The sequence below is a fragment of the Urocampus carinirostris genome, chromosome 5 (genome assembly GCF_059441175.1).
Source record: "Urocampus carinirostris isolate Australia breed hairy pipefish chromosome 5, RoL_Ucar_1.0, whole genome shotgun sequence".
NCBI classification, from domain to species: Eukaryota; Metazoa; Chordata; class Actinopteri; order Syngnathiformes; family Syngnathidae; genus Urocampus; species Urocampus carinirostris.
In genome coordinates this window covers 44,750,479-44,772,500 of record NC_142353.1, presented here as the reverse complement: position 1 = coordinate 44,772,500, position 22,022 = coordinate 44,750,479, and the positions used below count along the sequence as shown (strand labels likewise).

The 22,022-nt window shown below is 41.3% G+C and overlaps 1 protein-coding gene across 1 annotated transcript in view; it reads right to left on the bottom strand.

The window, feature by feature from the left end:
- Positions 1–4,765: 4,765 nt before the first annotated feature.
- The window catches only part of gnb1l (guanine nucleotide binding protein (G protein), beta polypeptide 1-like), a 68,380-nt gene continuing 51,123 nt past the window's right edge, over positions 4,766–22,022 (bottom strand). The window contains exons 7-8 of the mRNA XM_088335247.1: positions 20,308–20,523; positions 4,766–5,214 (exon numbers count right to left, since the gene is read on the bottom strand). Coding sequence (XP_088191373.1) covers positions 4,936–5,214; positions 20,308–20,523 — 495 coding nt within the window. The 3' untranslated portion in view covers positions 4,766–4,935. The remainder of the gene's footprint in view (positions 5,215–20,307; positions 20,524–22,022) is intronic.

Genomic DNA, 22,022 nt, shown 5'->3' with positions numbered 1-22,022 from the left:
ATGTCTAGATAGATAATTGTCTAGATGTATAGATAGATAGATGTCTAGATAGATATAGATAGATAGATAATTGTCTAGATGTCTAGATAGATAATTGTCTAGATTATAGATAGATAGATGTATAGATAGATGTCTAGATGTATAGATAGATGTATAGATAGGGATGGATGGATAGATAGAGATAGATGGATAGATAGATAGATGGGTAGCTAGATAGATGAATGAATAGATAGATAGATCGAGAGAGCGAGATAGATAGATATAGAGATAGATAGATATAGAAATAGATATAGAGAGATAGAGAGATAGATACTTTATTCATCCCCGTAGGGAAATTCACACTTACAGCAGTATCCTTTTGTTGTTTATTAACAGATGAACAGGATGGCCTCGGGGTGCTGTGTTGTAGTTTAGCAACAGCGGAGTGGATGACGTCACACGCTAGGCCCAAAGTTCGACGTCCCTGCAGCAGATGGAAATCTTGGTGCCCAGGGTTACACCACCTCGTGTAGATAGCGAGTCCGCCTCCTCTCCGCTTCCCGCAGGCTTTTGTGTCTCTGTCTGCCCTAACAGCGCTGAAGCCGGGTAGCTCCACGTTAGCGTCCGGGATGCTAGACGTGAGCCAAGTTTCCGTAAAACACAGCAAACTGCACTCCCTGTACGCTATGATGTTTTTCACCAGCACAGTCCGTTCGTCGGTATTTGGAAGAAATCACATTTCCCACGATCACGGACGGTACCGAAGACTTATAACGCCCCTAGCCGCTTAGCCTTAGCTCCGGCTCTCCATCTCCGATAGGCACGAGAATTTTTCAGGGCAAGGAGTTGATTCCTCGAATAAACGCATTTTTGTGCGTTAAAACCCATAACCAAAGGATAGAAAGTCAAGTGTCGTCAAACGGGACGAAAAACACCGAAGATAGAAGCAGACACTTAAAACAATAAATCACAAAAAGAGCGAAATAACACGGAGCTGCCGGAAAGACTGCCGCTCGTGGCGGCGCCTATGATGTCTAGAATAGACGTCTGAATAGAACATCAATGAAAATAAGTCTGTAAGAGGAAATGTATTTTTCCCCTCAATAACTAAACCACCAAAGACATGATTTTTTTGCTCCACCTCCCATATGATTACCTCCTTCCCCAAAGTCAAGCTGAACTTTAACCCCTCAAAGCCAAAGACGACACACGTCAGGTGATAAGTGAAGCGTCGGGTCTATTGTAGCGACCCGCTTTATTGACTTCCTAAAAGCTCCATTATCGGGGTGATTTACGACAACCGAAGCAGCAGGTCGACGCCCGTTTCGTTCACAAAATCTCTGCGGCCATTTTGATTTATCAGACGGGAGACGGAAGCCGCTGCTGTTTGTCCAAAGCCAACATGAGACTTAGGAAGCCATTATGAACGGGGGATGTCAGCAGGGACGTCAGGGACAAAAGATATAGACCAGGGGTTGGGAACCTATGGATCGCAGGCCAGATATGGCTCTTTTCAGGAGCCGTATGGCTCGGAGATGAAATTCTACCTCCTCATAAATCTTCTGTAGCGTTTCCAATCGGATTAGCTTAAAATCGTGTTTGGTGTGTGCGCAAAATCGTCAGTAAACAACCCATTGGGTCTAGTACAGGGGTGTCAAACTCAATTTACCTCGGGGGCCACAGGATAGAACAAACATTCCCTCGGGGGCCGGACGAGTAGATTAGAGAAAAAGAAAGAGAGAAAGAAATAAGACAAAGCGAAAGAGAGAAAAAGAGGGTGGGACAAAGAAAGAGAGAAAGGGAGAGAGAGAGAGAAAAAAAGAAAAAAGAGAGAGAGAGAACGTGAAACGTGAGAAACAAGAGATAAAGACAAATAATGAGAGAGGGGGAAAGAGAGAGAGAGAAAGAAAAATATCCAAAGAGAAATAGAAAGAGAGGAGAGAAAAAAGAAGGAGAGAAAGAGAGAATGGGAGAAGGAGAGAATGGGAACGCAAGAGAGAGAGAAAGAGAGACAAGAGAGAGAGAGAAGGAAGATTGGAAGAGAGAGCAAAATAAGGTAAAAAGACAAAGAGAGAGAGAAAGAGACAAAGAGAAACAAAGAAAGAGACAAAGAGAGACACAGAAAGTGAAAGAAAGACAGCGAGAGAGAGAAAAAGGGAAGGGAAAAAAAGAGAGAGAGAGAGAGAAATACAAGTCCACCGTCTTTGTTCGAGGCACCTGGCTTTGGCAACAACTAGTGGACATATTTCAACCTACAGCTCGTTTTTCTCTTGCGCTTCACTGAACGTTGTCTCGCGGGCCGGATTCAATCCCTTAGCGGGCCTGATCTGGCCCCCGGGCCGCATGTTTGACACCCCTGGTCTAGTATATCAAAGGTACAGTTTCCAGTCAAGGTGTTACACCGACCCAGTAAGGAATCCCTTAATTTAAAGCTCATCATACAATCGATAATATCTGTTCACACTTCATGATGAAAACCCTCAGAACAAACTGTACACAACCAGAAACGCAAGCCACATTGCAATTTACCGTAAATTCCGGACTATAGAGCGCACCTGATTATAAGCCGCACCCACCACATTTTAGGCCCACATGAAAACATGTGACACAATCACAAATTTAACCCAAACGCGACTTTGTGTCCCACGATTGTAACTGAATATAAAGTACACAGTCCAAAAACCACAGCTGGCAAAATGAACAGAAAATTATACCGGTACTTAATGTTTGATGCAGACCTGCAGAGTCCCAATGCCCTTGTAATTCAAGAAAAAAAGTGTATACTTCCAAAGGTAAGGGTGGGAAAAATATATATCCACTATTGTCGGCCGCGTCCACAAACATGTCTCACCTTTACTCCACTTCCCGTCAGCACGCGTTTGCCCCGCCCCTTTTTTCTCATTTGCTCGTGCAAAACATATCAGAATAAGAATAACATTACAAAAATATACAGTTGCAAATACATATTATACATGGTTACACATATTTACAAAGAAAGACGGTACACCGAGAAAGTTTTCAAAGCTTTAATAATAACTTTCATCCCAAACCATGCCTGTGAAGGGTAGAAAAACGCTACTAGCAACACGCTCGCAATATAGTAAACAGCCGTACTTGTAGTAATCACGGTAAACCTAAATAAATTGGCCGCATCACTGAATAAGCCGCAGGGTTGAAAGTTTGGGAAAAAAGTAGCGGCTTATAGTCCGGAATTTACGGTAATTGGGTGAGCGGCATAGGTGGATGGAGCTATGTACACAGCACATGTAATCACTTCTCTGCGCCCGGCGCGGTCTGCTCCGAAAGGTAAATACATCAGTATCCTCGTTTGCAGTGTTCTGGAACATTTTTATTAAAGACCTCTGCTTGCACCTTGGTTTAAAACCATATATGAAAAAAATATGACTGTAAAAATGAAATTCTTCCTCTACAGATTTCTTCTGTGGCACTTCCAATCTGATTAGCATAAAATCGTGTTTGGTGTATGTGCAAAACCGACATAATGTCAGTAAATGACCGATTGGGTCTAGTATATTAAAGGTACAGTTTCCAGTCAAGGTGTCACACCGACAGTCCTTGGTTTTGCCTGTACCTCGCGGTGACGAATCCTTTAAGTGGACGCTCATCCTACGATCTACATTATCTGTTCACACTTAATAATGAAAACCCACAGAACAAACTGTAAACACCCAAAAACGCAAGCCACATTGCAAATTAATTGGGTGAGCGGCATAGGTGGATGGAGCTATGTACACAGCAAATATAATCACTTCTCTGCGCCCGGCGAAGTCTGCTCCTAAAGGTAAATACATCAGTATCCTCGTTTGCAGTGTTTTGTAACATTTTTGCAACAGTACTCTGCTTGCACCTTGGTTTAAAACCATTTATGAAAAAATATGACTGTAAAAATGAGCTTCAATAATCTTAAGTAACTGAAGAGGGAGACAAGTTTAAAATGGTTATACATTATTTCATAAATTTTATCAAACCATTCAACGTCACTCAATTGAAAAAAAATGTGCTAAAAAATTTGAAGTTTCCTGTAGCACATCTCCATGGTCCAAGAACAGGGGTGTCAAACTCATTTTAACTCGGGGCCACACAATAAAACAAACATTCTGTCGTGGGCCGGACGAGTAGATTCAAGAGAAAGAAAAAGAGAGATGAAGAAATAAGAGAAAGAGGGAGGAAAAGGAGAGAGAACGGGACAAAGAAATAAACAGAGAGGGAGAAGGCATGAGAAAGAAAAGATAAAAAGTCGTGAGAGAGGGGGAAAAGAAAGGGAGAGGAAGAAAGAAATCCAAAGAGAAATAGAAAGAAAGAAGGAGAGAAAAGAGAAAAGAAAGCACAAAGGGTATGAGGAGAGAAAGAGAAAAGGAAGAAAGGAAGTTAGAGCAAAAGAGGTTAAAAGACACAGAGTGAGAAAGAGACAAAGAGCAACGAAGGAAGAGAAAAAGAGAGACACAGAGAGTGAAAGAGACAGAGACAGGGTGGGAGAAAAGGGGTGGGGAAAAAAGAGAGAGAGAAAGAAAAAGAAAAAGAAAAAGAAAAAGAGAAAGAGAAAGAGAAAGAGAGAGAGTGAGAGAGAAAGAGAAAGAGAGAAATAAATACAAGTACAGTGTCTTTGTGAGAGGCAAATTGACATATTTCAACCTGCAGCTTGTTTTCCTCTTGCGCTTCTCTGAGTGTTGTCCCTTAGCGGACCTGATCTGGTCCCCGGGCCGCCTGTGTGACACCTGTGTCCTAGAACCTCAACAGAGAGGATACCTAAGGCCGGGCTTACTGGTTACTTTTTCATAATTAAAAAAACAAAGATTCTGGGCAAGGCGAGGAAGACCAGAACCATGTAGTGGAAAAGGGGCATGACAGAACAGAATTCCATTAGAAATCCGCGAAAAACCGAACCAGCAATGACCGGGGCCTAAAGTATGGAGGGGTCTCTGTATATCAAGAGGGTCAGCTAGTCTCAGGTCCCCCATTGTATACAGACCAGAGACTGATGCGTTGGTCTTTGGATCCAGCAGCCAGAAGGGTTTTTCTGCCGTCCTTGTGGTCTGAGAATGCCACGCTGAACACCATGTCGCTGTGGTACTGCAAAACTGCCAGGGGCCGAAGCGTCTTCCAGCCAAATATTCGGACCCGGTGGTCCCAGCCTGCCGATGCCAGTAGTTTGCCGTCTCCTCTGATGCTCAGCTGGGAAACGCCAGGGTTGGTGAGAGGAACGTAGTCTTGGAGCTACCGAGAGTCAGGAAAAGAAATCCATCAATCTCAAGAACTTTGAGTCAAACCCTAAGTTTAGCAATACAGTACTCCCTCGGTTTTCGCGGTTAATGGGGACAGAGACCACCCGCGAAAACTGAAAATCCACAAAGTAGCGGCAACCCTTCAAAAATGCTTAAAAAACATATACAGGTATACATTCAGGGTTGGGTAGGGTTACTTGAACTGGATTACTTTCAATGACTTTTGGATGACTCCAATAGCAAATATGCTAATAAAAGACAAAAGAAACCAAATATGAAGAAAATGACTCAATTTTGTGCAGGCTTGGGGAGTAACAGAATACATGGAACGGCAAAAATGATGTTTGGATTGATTTTCATTTTGTTTCTGTCGCATTTGATGTTCGATTTGCCGGAGATCAAAGAGATCAAAGCCAGGAGAGAAAGCTTACCACGTGTTGTGAGTCATCATTTTATTCCTATTTCGTTTCTTTTGTCTTTTCTTAGCATATTTGCTATTGGAGTCATCCAAAAGTCATTGAAAGTAATCCAGTTAAAGTAACCCTGCCCTCTATCTATCTATCTATCTATCCATTTCTCTCTCTCTATCTGTATCTAACTATCTATCTATCTATCCATTTCTCTCTCTCTATCTGTCTGTCTGTATCTATCTATCTATCCATTTCTCTCTCTCTTTTTGTCTGTCTGTATCTATCTATCTATCTATCCATTTCTCTCTCTCTATCTGTCTGTCTGTATCTATCTATCTATCTATCCATCCATCCATCCATTTCTCTCTATCCATCCATCCATCTATCTATCTATCCATCCATCTATCCATCCATCCATCTATCCATCCATCCATCCATCTATCCATCCATCCATCTATCTAGACATCTATCTATCTATCTATCTAGACATCTATCTATCTATCTATCTAGACATCTATCTATCTATCTATCTATCTATCTATCTATCTATCTATCAGGGTTGGGTAGTGTTACTTTAACTGGATTACTTTCAATGACTTTTGGATGACTCCAATAGCAAATATGCTAAGAAAAGACAAAAGAAACGAAATAGGAATAAAAGGACTAAATTTTGTGCGGGCTTGGGGAGGAACAGAATCCATGGAACGGCAAAAATGATGTTGGCAAGCGGTTTGGATTTATTTTCATTTTGCTTCTGTCGCATTTGATGTTCGTTTTGCCGGAGATCAAAGAGATCAAAGCCAGGAGAGAAAGCGTACCACATATTTAGTTTCAGTGTCAGTCTCCGTATTTTGTCCGTTGTGCTTTTAGCACTCGTTTTCTGTGGCACTGCAGAATACAGCGAAATCTAGTGGGAAAATAATACACACTGTCCCTTTAATTTTTATGTGAAGGCGGGGCCCTCAAACGATCATCATGGTGGTCACGAATTTGAGACCCCTGTCCTATTAGAACCTTTAACTTCTTTGTTCCTTTATCTTCTGTTTTCTTTTATCCTCACTGTAAAATGAGTGAACCTGGAGTGCCACGTCACAATATGTTTAACCCATTTTGTAACAATGATAATAAAGGTATATTCTATTCTATTCTAATACCTTTTTTTTTCTATCTGAGAGTATTTTGTTGATTTTAATTGGTAAACCTGATATGTTAATAGCTTTTTTAACTTTTTTACAGTCCTTCCATTTTCTAGTTCACCCGTTACGCTGAAGGATGATATTGCTACGACTGATACAAATCCAATTTTTGTTAAATGTCTGGAATTATGAATATTGTGCTAAAATGCAGTTTGAATCCCACAAAATATTTGAACCATCTGCTTCCAAGAACATAAGAATAAATTGGAGTTGTGTGCGCAAAATCAAATCAGGGGGCAAAGTGTTAGGACATTTAAATACCGTATTTTCCGCACTATAAGGCGCACCGGGTTATAGGGTGCACCCCGAAAAAATAGTTTTTGGTCCTATATTTGACATACATAAGACGCACCGGATTATAAGGCGCTACAATGGGAACGTGGACAAAACAGTCAGATGGTTCAGTCCAACTTATTACCCCCTAAACATTCCCAAAGCTTGCAAAGAAGCAAATCCGTGTCGAGAACACATGCGGATGCGGTGTCCGTACGATGTCACTCAAACGCATCGTTCCAAATATCATTCGGAAGGTTAAAGTCTTGGGATTGGAGAAATGCCAACCATTCCTTAGTTTCTATTTTCTTTTTCGCTCGCAACTTTACTGTGCATATGACAATAAACACTTGGAATTGAGTTGAATTTAAAAATAGACACTCCATTCCATCCATGTTCTGCACCGCTTATCACAGAAACATCGAGTTCAGTCTGAAACAAGATACTGGGAAAATATATAGCCAGAGTAGCTCACCGAAGTCGTTGTGTTCAATAATAATGTGCAACCATGGTCCTCTTATGTCCGTGAGTGTAGTAAATCCAGGAGAATAAAATATTTACAAATACAGAATAGTAAAAAATGCTTTCTCTATGCCGTCATCCCAATGTGTGATTCACGTTCATCTTTTTCGTCCAATTGCAGGCTTTGTTTTGCCACTTTAGCCTATGCCAGCCTGTAAATGATAAAAAGGATCCGCCCCTTGACCTCCGAATAACTTTAGCCAATAGTGATCGATTCAACTGATGATTGACACATCTTTTTCGGCCAATTGCAGGCTTTGTTTTGCCGCTTTAGCCTATGCCAGCCTGTAAATGATAAAAAGGATCCGCCCTCTTTTCCTCTGAATAACTTTAGCCAAATTATGATTGACACATTGGTTAGCCAATGAAACGCCGGTAAATAAATCCCAGCATACAACGTGGACTACTTGGCCTTCGGGGGAAAATCGAGTCGGCAGCTGCTGCATTAGTTGCAAGACTTTGCAACTTAATATGGATCCATATATATATATATATATATATATATATATATATATATATATATATATATATATATATTTCACATCTAAGTGATAAAAAAGCTTAATTCATTAAAACAGAACACTATTGAATTTAATAATGTGTAACAATACATGAATGACCATAGCAACATTGACTCACTCATGAATGAGTTCAATGCTACCCTGGCTAGTGTCCTGGATTCCGTAGCGCCCCTACGGCTTAAATCAGGACCTGAAAGACGCACGCCTCGGTTTACTGATGAAACTAGATCGCTTAAACAAGACTGCAGGTAATCTGAAAGACTTGACTATTTAAGAAAAAATACTTCCAAGTTAAAAAACATGGGCCTAATCTGAAGAGAGCTGGCATAACCGTCCGGCATCTTGCTGCTATGGGTACCGAAACCAAAAACCTTGTGAAAGGCCAGGTGAAAAATAAGAATTTATTTTATCTGGTTAGGAGTTGGGGTGGGGTGGAGGGACTCCACTGGAAGCGCGACAGGGATCAAGTTCCCCCCCCCGACACGGTTTTTGAGCTTGTTTGCCGAGGAGCTGTTGCTTTAAGCGCCTCTGATGAATTACAATTGCATTGAAAGCAAAGGAAGAGACCTGATTAATACCCTTCTCTCCAGTGACGGGCCGCCCGCTCGAGATTAGCCACAGCGCTTCCAAAAGTCTGGCTAAAGGGCACCGCTTTGACACCGTATAATGAATGATCCCGATCTGGACCGGCTTTTGAGGTGGGCATTCCTCAGACGGGAACGTGCTCTGGCGCTAGCTAGCTGGATCGCTCCGTGCAGCCTGCACATCTGGATTTGGGTAGGGGGTGGGGGGGCCTGAGATCCGACGGGACAGCGTAAAATTGACTTCATGGTTTGTGTCTGAAGAGAGTAATGGGTTCGAATGTTGCCGAATGGATCTGCTCCTGTTCCGGTGTTCTCCAACTTGATGCAAGCTGCTTGTGTGAGATGTAAACCAGGTACTCCATTGCCCTAGTACCGTATTTTTTAGACTAGAAGGCGCACCTAAAAACTACAGATCAGCCAAAAATCTGTGAAAATATGGTGAAAAGGCATACAGTATTTATACGTGAGTTTCTGAATTTTAACAATTAGATTGTAAGCAGAGCCGGAGCTAGGGTGAAGGCTAAGCGGCTAGCGGCGTTTTAAGTCTTCGGTACCGTCCGTACTCATGGTACCAAATAAGACCGACGAACTGGCTGTGCTGGTGAAAAACATCAAAGCGTACAGGGAGTGCAGTTTTGCTGTGCTAACGTGGAGCTACCCGGCTTCAGCGCTGTTAGGGCAGACAGAGACACAAAAGCCTGCGGGAAGCAGAGATTCGCAGACGGACCGACAAAAGGGGACTGACAGGACAGAGTTTAAATACTGACAGGGAGCCAATCTGTCAACAAGCTGCAGCTGGCGCCACACGGGCGGGGCCAATTGGGTGCCATGGCAACTGTGACAGAAGCTGGCGCCATGGCAACTGTGACAAAAAGACCATTTATTTGGGGAGGGGCGCCTAACAGTGTGGAATATACCGTAGATCATGTTTATCTGTATAGGCCTTAATCACAAGGAGTCTCAACAGATAGCAGACTACTATGACACCATCCCCTGATCTAAAACCTCCATGAGGGCAAGGAAAAACTCAAAAACCTCAAGTCAAAGTCAAGTCATGTTTATTTGTGACGCCCTTAATCACAAAGAGTCTCAAAGGGCTGCACAGACCACAGATTATTGCAAACCACAGACTACTATGACACCATCCCCTGATCTAAACCTACATGAGGGCAAGGAAAAACTCAAAAACCTCAAGTCAAGTCAAGTTTATTTGTGACGCCCTTAATCACAAAGAGTCTCAAAGGGCTATACAGATCAAAGTCTATTGCAAACTACAGACTATTACAACACCATCCCCTGATCTAAAACCTACATGAGGGTAAGGAAAAACCAAAAAACCTCAAGTCAAAGTCAAGTCATGTTTATTTGTGACGCCCTTGATCACAAAGAGTCTCAAAGGGCTGCACAGATCTAAAGACGATTGCAAACTACAGACTATCATGACACCATCCCCTGATGTAAAACCTACATAAGGGCAAGGAAAAACTCAAAAACCTCAAGTCAAGTCAAGTCATGTTTTTTGTGACGCCCTTAATCACAAAGAGTCTCAAAGGGCAGCACAGACCACAGATTATTGCAAACCACAGACTATTATGACACCATCCCCTGATCTAAAACCTACAGAGGGCAAGGAAAAACTCAAGAACCTCAAGTTATGTTCATTTGTGACACCCTTAATCACAGTCTCAAAGGGCTGCACAGATCAAAGACGATTGCAAACTACAGACTATTATGACAGCATCCCCTGATCTAAAACCTACATGAGGGCAAGGAAAACTCAAAAACCTCAACATGAGGAAAATGAAGTAACCCTGAGAAGGGGCTGCACAGGATCCCCCTTCCAGGATGACCAGGCTGCAATGGATGTTGCAATAACAAACAATACAATAACAAATAACAAACGGATTTCTTCTTGGCTCTTGGGATCACTAGTAGACCAGCGTGAAATGAAATCAAGTGAAAATGAGCAGAGAAGAATGTAGTAAATCAAAAGAAGCGACAAGTGTAAATTATGGAGCAATATGAATCAAGGCAGCACGGCGGCGAGGTGGTTAGCGCGTGTGCGGCACAGTTCTGAGGTCATGGGTTCAAATCCAGCGGAGTTTGCATGTTCTCCCCGTGCTTGCGTGGGTTTCCTCCGGGCACTCCAGTTTCCTCCCACATTCCAAAAACATGCATGTTATATTAATTGGTCGGTTCAAATTGTCCCTAGGTGAGTTGTCTGTCCCTGTGTCCCCTACGACTGGCTGGCAACCAGTTGAAGGTCTCCCCTGCCCACTGCCCCAAACAGAGCTGGGATGGGCTCCAGCACCCCCGTGACCCTACTGAGGATAAGCGGTACAGATAATGGATGGATGGATGAAGCAAGCCATCATCACCGGTACCAAAGGTGTGGGTGCACGACTGCTTCGACTAAACAAGCGAACCCGGAAAAAACTTGGCGGTGTCAGTTTGTTCGGCGCTTTGTTATGACCTCAAGAAGTTGGTATGCTCCCACCTCCCCGCATCTGCTCCGAATTAGAGGCCTGATAATGATGGCTTAAACTGTCTGTTTATGTTTGTTTTCCATCCCAAAATTTATTTTATTAGGGGGTCAATTGTGAGAACTAATGATGCAGTAACAGGTATTACTCTATGTCTATATTTTCAGTGAGAATGAAAGACAAAAACCCTGAGTTTATTCTAAAACGGTTGGTTAGAATGAATAAGGGGTTTTGATACTGATACAGCTCTCTTGGCCTGTAGAGTGCTACAATATAAAAAAATAAGAAAAACTCTAGTACACGCTACTGATGAAAAAGGAAAGTTGACTGTGAGGGCCGCCACTCGCAGGACAAGGGGAAATTGGAGTATATTTTCACCGAAATCCAAATGAATGAATGAATGAAAACTTTATTCGAACATTAAAATAATAACAGAACAAAAACAATAACTCAAGAACAAAATAATATTATATAATATGTTGGAAGCAGATGCTTATATTCCCTACTCCTTTATCTTCCCTATCAAATACACCAATGATAATAACAATAGTAATAATATTAATAATAACAGGCATGATATAATAATAGTAACAATAACAACAAGGTTAACTATAGTTGTAAACGCAGTATTTCCAATCTGTAGTATCCCTCATACTCCATTTTCTTCATCTTTGTATTCAGCCAGGAATGGTTTTTTTGTATTTAAATTTGAACACGTGAATAGTTGGACATTGTTTGATCTCGTCGTGTAAATTGTTCCAAAGTTTGACTCCGCACACAGACACACACATACTTTTCCTGGAAACAGAAGTCAAACATTTACTACTCTTTCACAATGTCTAAAAATTGGTCAAAGTAACCAGGGGCTATTTAGTTTCTTTTGTCTTTTATGAGCATATTTGGTATTGGAGTAATCCAAAAGTCATTGAAAGTAATCCAGTTAAAGTAACCCTACCCAACCCTGTTTGCGACACACCCTGAAGTCTTTTGTCACCTGACCTGTCAAACCTCAGGGAGACGGACGTGTCAAACAGGTGAGCTCTTCCGTTTAGCAGAAGACAGACGGGCGGGCGAGAGGAAGACCTGTCATTTTCTTTTGACAGCTCTCCGACCGACTCCGTGTCTGCTCCATAAACTTCAATTTCACGCTAGGCAATCCGGTGTACTTCCTGAAACTACCACGTGTGTGTCATGAGAATCTAATCTCTGTATATCCCCCAATCGGTGAAATTGGATAATATTCAATAGAGAGATGGAGATAGAGAGAGATAGATAGAGAGAAAGAGATATAGATAGAGAGAGATAGATAGAGATAGAGAGATAGACAGAGAGATAGACAGAGACCAAGAGACAGACAGATATAGATAGATAGATAGATAGATAGATAGATAGATAGATTGATACAGACAGATAGATAGATAGAGATAGATAGATACCATAGAATAGATAGATAGATGTCTAGATAGATGTCTAGATAGATAGAGTAGATATAGATAGATAGATATAGAGATAGAGAGATAGACAGATAGATAGATAGATAGATAGAGACAGAGATATAGACAAATAGAGAGACAGACAGACAGACAGACACACAGACAGACACAGACAGACAGACAGACAGAGAGATAGACACAGACAGACAGATAGACACAGACAGACAGATAGAGAGAGAGAGACAGAGAGATAGACAAATAGAGAGACAGAGAAACAGATAGATAGATATAGGTAGATATAGAGAGATGGATGGAGATAGAGAGAGGGATAGAGATATGGATAGAGATAGATATAGAGGGATAGACAGAGAGATAGACAGATAGATAGATAGATAGATAGATAGATAGATAGATAGATAGATAGATAGATAGATAGATAGATAGATAGATAGATAGATAGATAGATAGATAGATAGATAGATAGATAGAGACAGAGATATAGACAAATAGAGAGACAGAGAGACAGATAGATAGATAGATGGATAGAGAGACAGAGAGACAGATAGATAGATGGATAGAGAGATAGAGAGATAGATAGAGATAGATAGAGATAGATAGATAGATATAGGTAGATATAGAGAGATGGATGGAGATAGAGAGAGGGATAGAGATATGGATAGAGATAGATAGAGATATAGAGAGATAGACAGAGAGATAGAGAGAGAGACAGATAGATAGATAGATATAGAGAGAGAGAGACAGGCAGAGAGATAGACAAATAGAGAGACAGAGAGAGAGACAGACAGACAGAGAGACAGAGAGATGGATAGAGAGATAGAGAGATAGATGGATAGATACTTTATTCATCCCCGAAAGGGAAATTCACACTTCCAGCAGTCTCCTTTAATGTGTATTAACAGATGAACAGGATGGCCTTGGGGTGCTGTGTTGTAGTTTAGGCACAGCGGAGTGGATGACGTCACACGCTGTAGTAGTGTAGCAAATCCTGAAGACCCACATCATACATGACCCCATCATCACCCCAATTCATTGCCCCTTTGGCAATCAAAATTAGTGAAGGGTTGATTTTTTTTTAGTAACAGATTTTGTTACAGATAACAAAAAGAAAATGAGGTAGTTATTATGCCTCGTGGGTGTTATTTCTTGCCTGTGATTAGATTGTTGCCACACGTGGGTGATTTTGGAGAACGAAATGGATTCAACTGGACTCAAATTAACCTTAGCTCAGGAGGTAGAGCGCTCGTCTTGGGATCAAGAGATCGCAAGTGTCGGTGTGTGGGTGTGTGTGTGTACGGGTAAGTGTCAAGCACTTGGTTGACTTGAAAAGCGCTATAGAAATGCAGACCATTTACGATTTGTGAAACAGGGGGCGCCGGCGCCGCCATGGTAATAAGAGGGTTAAGGGTTGGGCTGGATATTTTTTTTAGGCTCTATAACCGCTGATTTGCAGTTCCGATGAAGGGTGGGGTTTCCACTCGTTGACAAAAGTCAAAGTGTCAGCCCGCTTAAACCCCGCTAATCTTCCCCTGTTCGTTCCTGTTGTCGGTTTCTCTCTCGCCCTCCCGGGACGAAACGATCGCGTCTCCGTCAGTGCTGTTCGAGTCACCGCCCTAATATGTGTCCGTCCGACTTAACAGCTAGTAAATCCTGACGTCCGCACCTGCGAAATTTCCAGCGTGCGGATAAAGGTCACCTGTAATATTCCCGTCCGTCTCCGTCCCCGATAAGCTGATTCCGAGAAAACCTTCGGCGGCACTCGATCACGACTGCTCTGTGTTTTGTCTCATTAGGGTTTCCCTTCTTTCCGCGACCAGGAACATCCGTCCGGCGGCCACGTGGGCCCGACTAATAAATTAAAGAGAGGAAGAGAACGAAAAAGAAAGAGAAAAAATAAGAAAAGAGAGAAAAAAAAATAAAGAGGAGAGAGTAGGTGAAATTAAAAGAACAAGAGAGAGAAGGGAAAAGGGAGAGATGTAGATAAAGATGTAAATAAAAAGAGACAGAGAAAAAAATGTGTGAAACAAGAGTAAAAGAGGGGAAAAAGAGAAAAAGAGAGACTGATAGATGGATAGAGATAGAAAACAGAGAGTGAGAAAGAGAAAGAAAGACAAAAGAGACATAGTGAAAGAGGGAAAAAGAAAGAAAAGCAGTTACAGAGAGCTAGAAAGAGACAACAAAAGAGAGAGAGAGAGAGAGAGAGAACAAAAAAGAAAGACGGACAAAAAATAAGAAAAGAGGAAAAAAAATAAAAAGAAGAGAGAAGGTAAGAAAAAGAGAACAAGAGAGAGAAGAGAAAAACGAAAGTGCAAGATGTAGATAGAAAGAGAGACAAAGAACAAAATGTGAGAAAAGAGAGTATGAAAAAGAAAGAAAGTGAGAGTAAAAGAAAGAAAAAAAGAGAAAAGGAGAGACGGATAGATGGATAAAGATAGAAAACAGAAAGTGAGGTAGTGAAAGAACGAAAGAAGAGACAGTGAAAGAGAGAAAAAGAAAGAAAAGTAGTGGCACAGAGGTAGAAGGAGACAACAAAAGAGAGAGAGTGAGAAAATGAAAAAGAAAGACAAAAATAAGAAAAGATAAAAAAATAAAGAGAACAGAGAAGGTGAGAAAAGGAGAACAAGAGAGAGAAAAGAAAAAGGAGAATGCATGATGTAGATAAAAAGAGACAGAGAACAAAATGTGAGAAACGAGAGTAACAAAAAGATAGAAAGTGAGACTAAAAGAGAGAAAAAAAGAGAAAAGGAGAGACGGATAAATAGATAAAGATGGAAAACAGAGTGAGAAAGAGAAAGAAAGACAGAAGAGACATAGTGAAAGAGAGAAAAAGAAAGAAAAGTAGTGGCAGAGAGGTAGAAGGAGACAACAAAAGAGAAAAAGGGAGAGAGAAAATGAAAGAGATAAAGAGAGAATGAAAAAGAGAGACAGGAAGTGTGAGGAAAAAGAGTGCAAAAAAGGTAGAAAGTGAGAGTAAAAGAGAGAAAAAAGAGAAAAGGAAGGACAGATAGATGGATAAAGATAGAAAACACAGAGTGAGAATAGAAAGAAAGACAGAAGAGAGATAGTGACAGAGAGAAACAGAAAGAGAAGTAATGGCAGAGAGGTATAAAGAGACAACAAAAAAGAAAGACAGAAAGAAAATGAAAGAGAGAGAGAGAGAGAGAAGAGGCAAAATAGAGTGCAAAATGAAAAGAATGAAAAGGAGAGTCATGCAGAAAAAAAGAAATATAAGAGAAAAATGAGAAGGAGAGCGAAAAGTGGAGAGAGTGAAAGAGATAAAATGAGAGACAGCGGGAGAGTGAGAAAGAAAAAAAGAAAGAAAAGGAGAGGCAGAAAGCTAGAGAGAGACCACAAAAGAGAACAAAACAGGTAGGTAGGTAGGTAGGTAGGTAGGTAGGTAGGTAGATAGATAGATACAGAGATAGATAGATAGATAGATAGATAGATAGATAGATAGATAGATAGATAGATAGATACAGAGATAGAGATAGAGAGTTAGAGTTAGAGTAGGAGAGATAGAGTTAGAGAGATAAATAGATAGATATAGAGAGATAGAGATATAGAGAGATAGAGATAGAGAGAGTTACAGTTAGAGTTCGAGAGATAGTTAGATGGATAGATGAATAGATGTATAGATAGATAGATAGATAGATAGATAGATAGATAGATAGATAGATAGATAGATAGATAGATAGATAGATAGATAGATAGATAGATAGATAGATAGATAGATAGATAGATAGATAGATAGATAGAGTAAGAGAGATAGATATAGAGAGATAGAGATAGAAAGATACAGAGATAGATAGAGATAGAGAGATAGAGTTAGAGTAGGAGAGATAGAGTTAGAGATAGATAGATAGATAGATAGATAGATAGATAGAGATAGATACAGAGATAGATAGAGATAGAGAGTTAGAGTTAGAGTAGGAGAGATAGAGTTGGATAGATAGATCGATAGATAGATATAGCGAGATAGAGATATAGAGAGATAGAGATAGAGAGAGTTACAGTTAGAGTTCGAGAGATAGAGTTCGAGAGATAGATAGATGGATAGATAGATGTATAGATAGATAGTTAGATAGATAGATAGATAGAGTAAGAGAGATAGATATAGAGAGATAGAGATAGATAGAGATAGAGAGTTAGAGTTAGAGTAGGAGAGATAGAGTTAGAGAGATAGATAGATAGATAGATAGACAGATAGAGAGAGAGGGATAGATAGATGGATAGAGAGAGAGGGATAGATAGAGAGAGAGAGAGAGGGATAGATAGATAGATAGATAGATAGAGAGCGAGGGATAGATAGATAGATAGATAGATAGAGAGAGAGGGATAGATAGATAGATGGACAGAGAGATAGATAGATAGATGGACAGAGAGATAGATAGATAGATAGATAGATAGATAGATAGATAGATAGACAGAGAGATAGAGAGACAGAGAGGTATATAGATAGATAGAGAGAGAGAGAGAGAGAGAGAGAGAGAGACAGAGGTATATAGAGGGGACATACAGGTATTTCAAAGATCAGCCGATTTTCCTCTTGTGTTTTTCAAGGTGTGGTCTCCGGGGCCCATTCAAAACCCCCGGCGGGCCTGACGCGGCCCACAGACCGCACGCTCGTCAACCTTCATGGCAGCTTCCCACCGAGTCCACTGTTCCCTTGACTGCAGATGTGGTTTTTGTTTGGCTAAGGGGGTCTCCCGGGTTTTGGTATTTTTACTACCTCTCCCGGGTCTTCAGTCAGGACCCCAGGCCCGGGTCATCCGTCAGGACCCTAGGCCCAGGTTGCGCCACTCGGCCGTCCCCCTCCCAAAATACTTCTTCTGTGGGAGGAAGCGAGCGTGGCCGTCCGGACTTCACACTTACGAGTCATTTAAAAGCCCCCGGTGGATGCTTTTGCTCTCCGAGTGCTTTTTTTCACTCGTCAGATTTGATCACAATCCGAAAAACCGAACATAGTATTTTACACGGTTTTCTCAAAGTACGTCAAAGCGTTTTCAAAAGTGACCGTTGGGAGACGACCAGTTTACAGCTCTAAAACCTATGGCCAATTTCTAGACATTGTGACAGAGTTGTAAACGTTTGACTTTCTCTTTCACTGATTGTGCACACTTGCGTGTGAGAATCGCGCGTTAAAATGGACATGAGTGACAATACACACGTTGACTTTCAGCTCTGATTTGAATACGCATAAAAAATATAAATATATTCATGTTTGGAATTGAATTGGCAAACCGATGGGTCAACCATCATTTGAATCAGTCACTGTGAAAAAAAAGCTAGCAATTATTTAAAAGTGCTGTCGAATCAAAAGGTCAGTGGCTAACAGCCATATTGGAAAGCAGCGAGAGACAGATTACTCCAAGGCCCATTAAATGATGCAGAGATGCTTATAGGCGGATTTTTTTTTTTTGTAGAACTCGTTTTCAGTTGCACTACACAATACGGTGCCATCTGGTGGTCAAACATTACACACTATCCCTTTATGACATGCCTTTGCCATTTTTCCTCAGAAAATAAACTCAATAAACCGAGTAAAAGGACGGAAAAACAGGTCGATAGCCGGGATAGGAGAGCAAAAACAGGGTCAGAAACTGGTTGTAAGCTGGAGACAGGCGGGAGCAAAAAAAGGGACAGGTGGGAGTCAGGGTCGAAAAAGGCTTGCCTAGTAGACACTAAGGTTCGCAAACAGACTGACCAAAGGGGACAGACAGGACTGGGTTCAAATACTGACAGGTGCACTACACAATACGGTGCCATGTAATGGTCAAACATTACACACTATCCCTTTATGACATGCCTTTGCCATTTTTCCTTAGAAAATAAACTCAATAAACCGAGTAAAAGGACGGAAAAACAGGTCGATAGCTGGGACAGGAGAGCAAAAACGGGGTCAGGATCAAAAACGAGTCAAAGCCGGGGACAGACGGGAGCCAAAAACAGGACAGGTGGGAGTCAGGGTCGAAAAAAGCTTGCCTTGTATACACTGAGGTTCGAAGACGGACTGACCAAAGGGGACGGACAGGACTGGGTTCAAATACTGACAGTTGCACTACACAATACGGTGCCATCTAGTGGTCAAACATAACACACTATCCCTTTATGACATGCCTTTGCCATTTTTTCTCAGAAAATAAACTCAATAAACCGAGTAAAAGGACGGAAAAACAGGTCGATAGCCGGGATAGGAGAGCAAAAACGGGGTCAGAAACAGGTCGAAAGTCAGGACGGGAGAGCAGACGTGGTCGGGATCAAAAACGAGTCCAAGCCGGGGACAGACGGGAGCAAAAAACGGGACAGGAGGGAGTCAGGGTCGAAAAAGGCTTAGCTAGTATACACTGAGGTTCACAGACGGACTGACCAACGGGGACAGACAGGACTGGGTTCAAATACTAATCGGAAGACAATCAAAACATCAGTAATCATGACACTCACTAGGTTATCTTGGACAAAACTCAGAGGCATCAGCTAACTACCCTTAGTAAATTAGCATGTAGTTAAAATCATACAATTATTCATTTGAACTCGGGGCCACACGATAGAACAAACCTTCTGTCGGGGGCCGGACTAGTAGATTCAAGAGAAAAAAAAAGAGATAAATAAGAGAAAGAGGGAGGGAAAAAGAGAGAGGGCAGGACAAAGAAAGAAAGAGGGAGAGATGGTGAGAAACAAAAGATAAAAGTCGTGAGAGGGAAATGAAAGGGATAGGAAGAAAGAAATCCAAAGAGAAATAGAAAGACAGAAGGAGAGAAAAGAGAAAAGAAGGGTATGAAGAGAGAAAAAGAAAAGAGAGAAAAGGAAAAAAGGAAGTTAGAGCAAATGAAGTTAAAAAGACACAGAGAAAAAAAGACACAAAGAACAACAAAAGAAGAGAAAAAGAGAGACACAGAGAGTGAAAGAGACAGAGAGGGAGAAAGGGGTCTCTTTTTCTCTTCCCTTGTTGCTCTTTGGCTCTCTCTCTCTCTCTTAACCTCAGAGAAGCACAAGAGAAAAACAAGCTGCAGGTTGAAATATGTCCACTTGATGTTGCCAAAGCCTCGAACAAAGACACTGTAGTTGTATTTATTTCTCTCTCTCTCTCTTTGTCTCTTTCTTTTCCACCCCTTTTCTCCCACTCTGTCTCGGTCTCTTTCACCCTCTGTGTCTCTCTTTTTCTCTTCCTTTTTTCTCTTTACTCTTTCTCTCTTCATAACCCTCGCGCTTTCTTTTCTTTTCTCTCCTTCTGTCTTTCTATTTCTCTTTGTATTACTTTCTTCCTCTCCCTTTCTTTTCCCCCTCTCTCACAACTTTTTATCTCTTGTTTCTCACGCTCTCTCCCTCTCTCTCTTTTTCTTTCTTTGTCCCGCCCTCTCTCCTTTTCCCTCCCTCTTTCTCTTATTTCTTGATCTCTCTTTTTCTTTCTCTTTAATCTACTAGTCCGGCCCCTGAAAGAATGTTTGTTCTATCGTGTGGCCCCCGAGTTCAAATGAGTTTGACACCCCTGCCACGGGCCGCCTGTTTTGACACCTGTGCCATAGATGTTTTTGGTGTTGGATTTTTTCCACTTCGGTTCCCCCAAAATTAGATTTATACTCCAGGTGCGGCTTATACAAGTTTTATGCTTATAGTCCAGAAAACAGTCATGGGGCGCTCCACATACCTGCAGGTTATTTTGCCCATCCAGCCTCCAGGAAGACATTCGATTCTCCGCAGAAGCGGAAACACCCCTCAGACTTTCCGGCTGGAAGCTCAGGCACATGACAGGTTCCTGGTGGACTTTTCTCCGACTCAGTACGGATCTCTGGGTTACGTCCCACAACAGCAGCGACCCGTCTTCGTAGCCGGCCAGAAGAAGGGGTCCCGGGCCAGATGGCGGCTGCCGGCGAGAAGGGACGATAACGGAAAGAGAGAATGGATTTCACTTTGAAGGAATCTGGTTTCCGAAATGACCTTAACCGATGCGGGAGACGCGAAGAGCAGAGGTTATCGTTCCGGGAGCTTCTGCTGACACCCGCTTTGGGATCCATTCATCAAGCTGCCATCGCTACTTGTTTTGTTCCTCGTACAATAAAGAGAACTACAGTGAAAACGTAATAATGACAAACCCCGATGGTGATAAGTGTTGCTCAGGGTTGGGTAGGGTTACTTTAACTGGATTACTTTCAGTTACTTTTGGGTTACTCCAATACCAAATATGCTAATAAAAGACAGAAGAAACTAAATAGGAATCATGTTGGCAAGCTGTTTGGATTTATTTTCATTTTGTTTCTGTTGCATTTGATGTTCGTTTTGCCGGAGATCGAGAGATCAAAGCCAGGAGAGAAAGCTTACCACGTGTTGTGAGTCATCATTTTATTCATATTTAGTTTCTGTTGTCTTTTATTAGCATATTTGGTATTGGAGTAATCCAAAAGTCATTGAAAGTAATCCAGTTAAAGTAACCCTACCTTCAGGCTTAGGTAGGGTTACTTTAACTGGAGTTTTGCCAGATCAAAGAGATCAAAGCCAGGAGAGAAAGCTTACCACGTGTTGTGAGTCATCATTTTATTCCTATTTCGTTTCTTTTGTCTTTTATTAGCATATTTGGTATTGGAGTCATCCAAAAGTCATTGAAAGTAATCCAGTTAAAGTAACCCTACCCTCAGGGTTGGGTAGGGTTACTTTAACTGGAGTTTTGCTGGAGATCGAAGAGATCAAAGCCAGGAGAGAAAGCTTACCACGTGTTGTGAGTCATCATTTGATTCATATTTAGTTTCTTTTGTCTTTTATTAGCATATTTGGTATTGGAGTCATCCAAAAGTCATTGAAAGTAATCCAGTTAAAGTAACCCTACCCAACCCTGGTGCTATATCAGGTATGCCTTATGTGTGTGTAACTGAGACTGCGCACATCAGTATGGTGTGCCGTGGTTTTAAAAATACAGTTGACAAAAAATGTTGCTCATAAGTAAGCATCTTTTCTTCCGTGTTTAAATGTTAGACCTTGAACAAGACATTGAAGAGTATCACTAAGTGCTAATATGCAGGGTTGGGTAGGGTTACTTTAACTGGATTACTTTCAATGACTTTTGGATTACTCCAATACCAAATATGCTAATAAAAGACAAAAGAAACTAAATAGGAATAAAATGACTCCATTTTGTGCAGGCTTGGGTAGTAACGGAATACATGGAATGGCAAAAAGCTGTTTGGATTGATTTTCATTTTGTTTCTGTCGCATTTTATGTTCGTTTTGCCGGAGATCAAAGAGATCAAAGCCAGGAGAGAAAGCTTACCACGTGTTGTGAGTCATCATTTGATTCATATTTAGTCTTTTATTAGCATATTTGGTATTGGAGTCATCCAAAAGTAACGGAAAGTAATCCAGTTAAAGTAA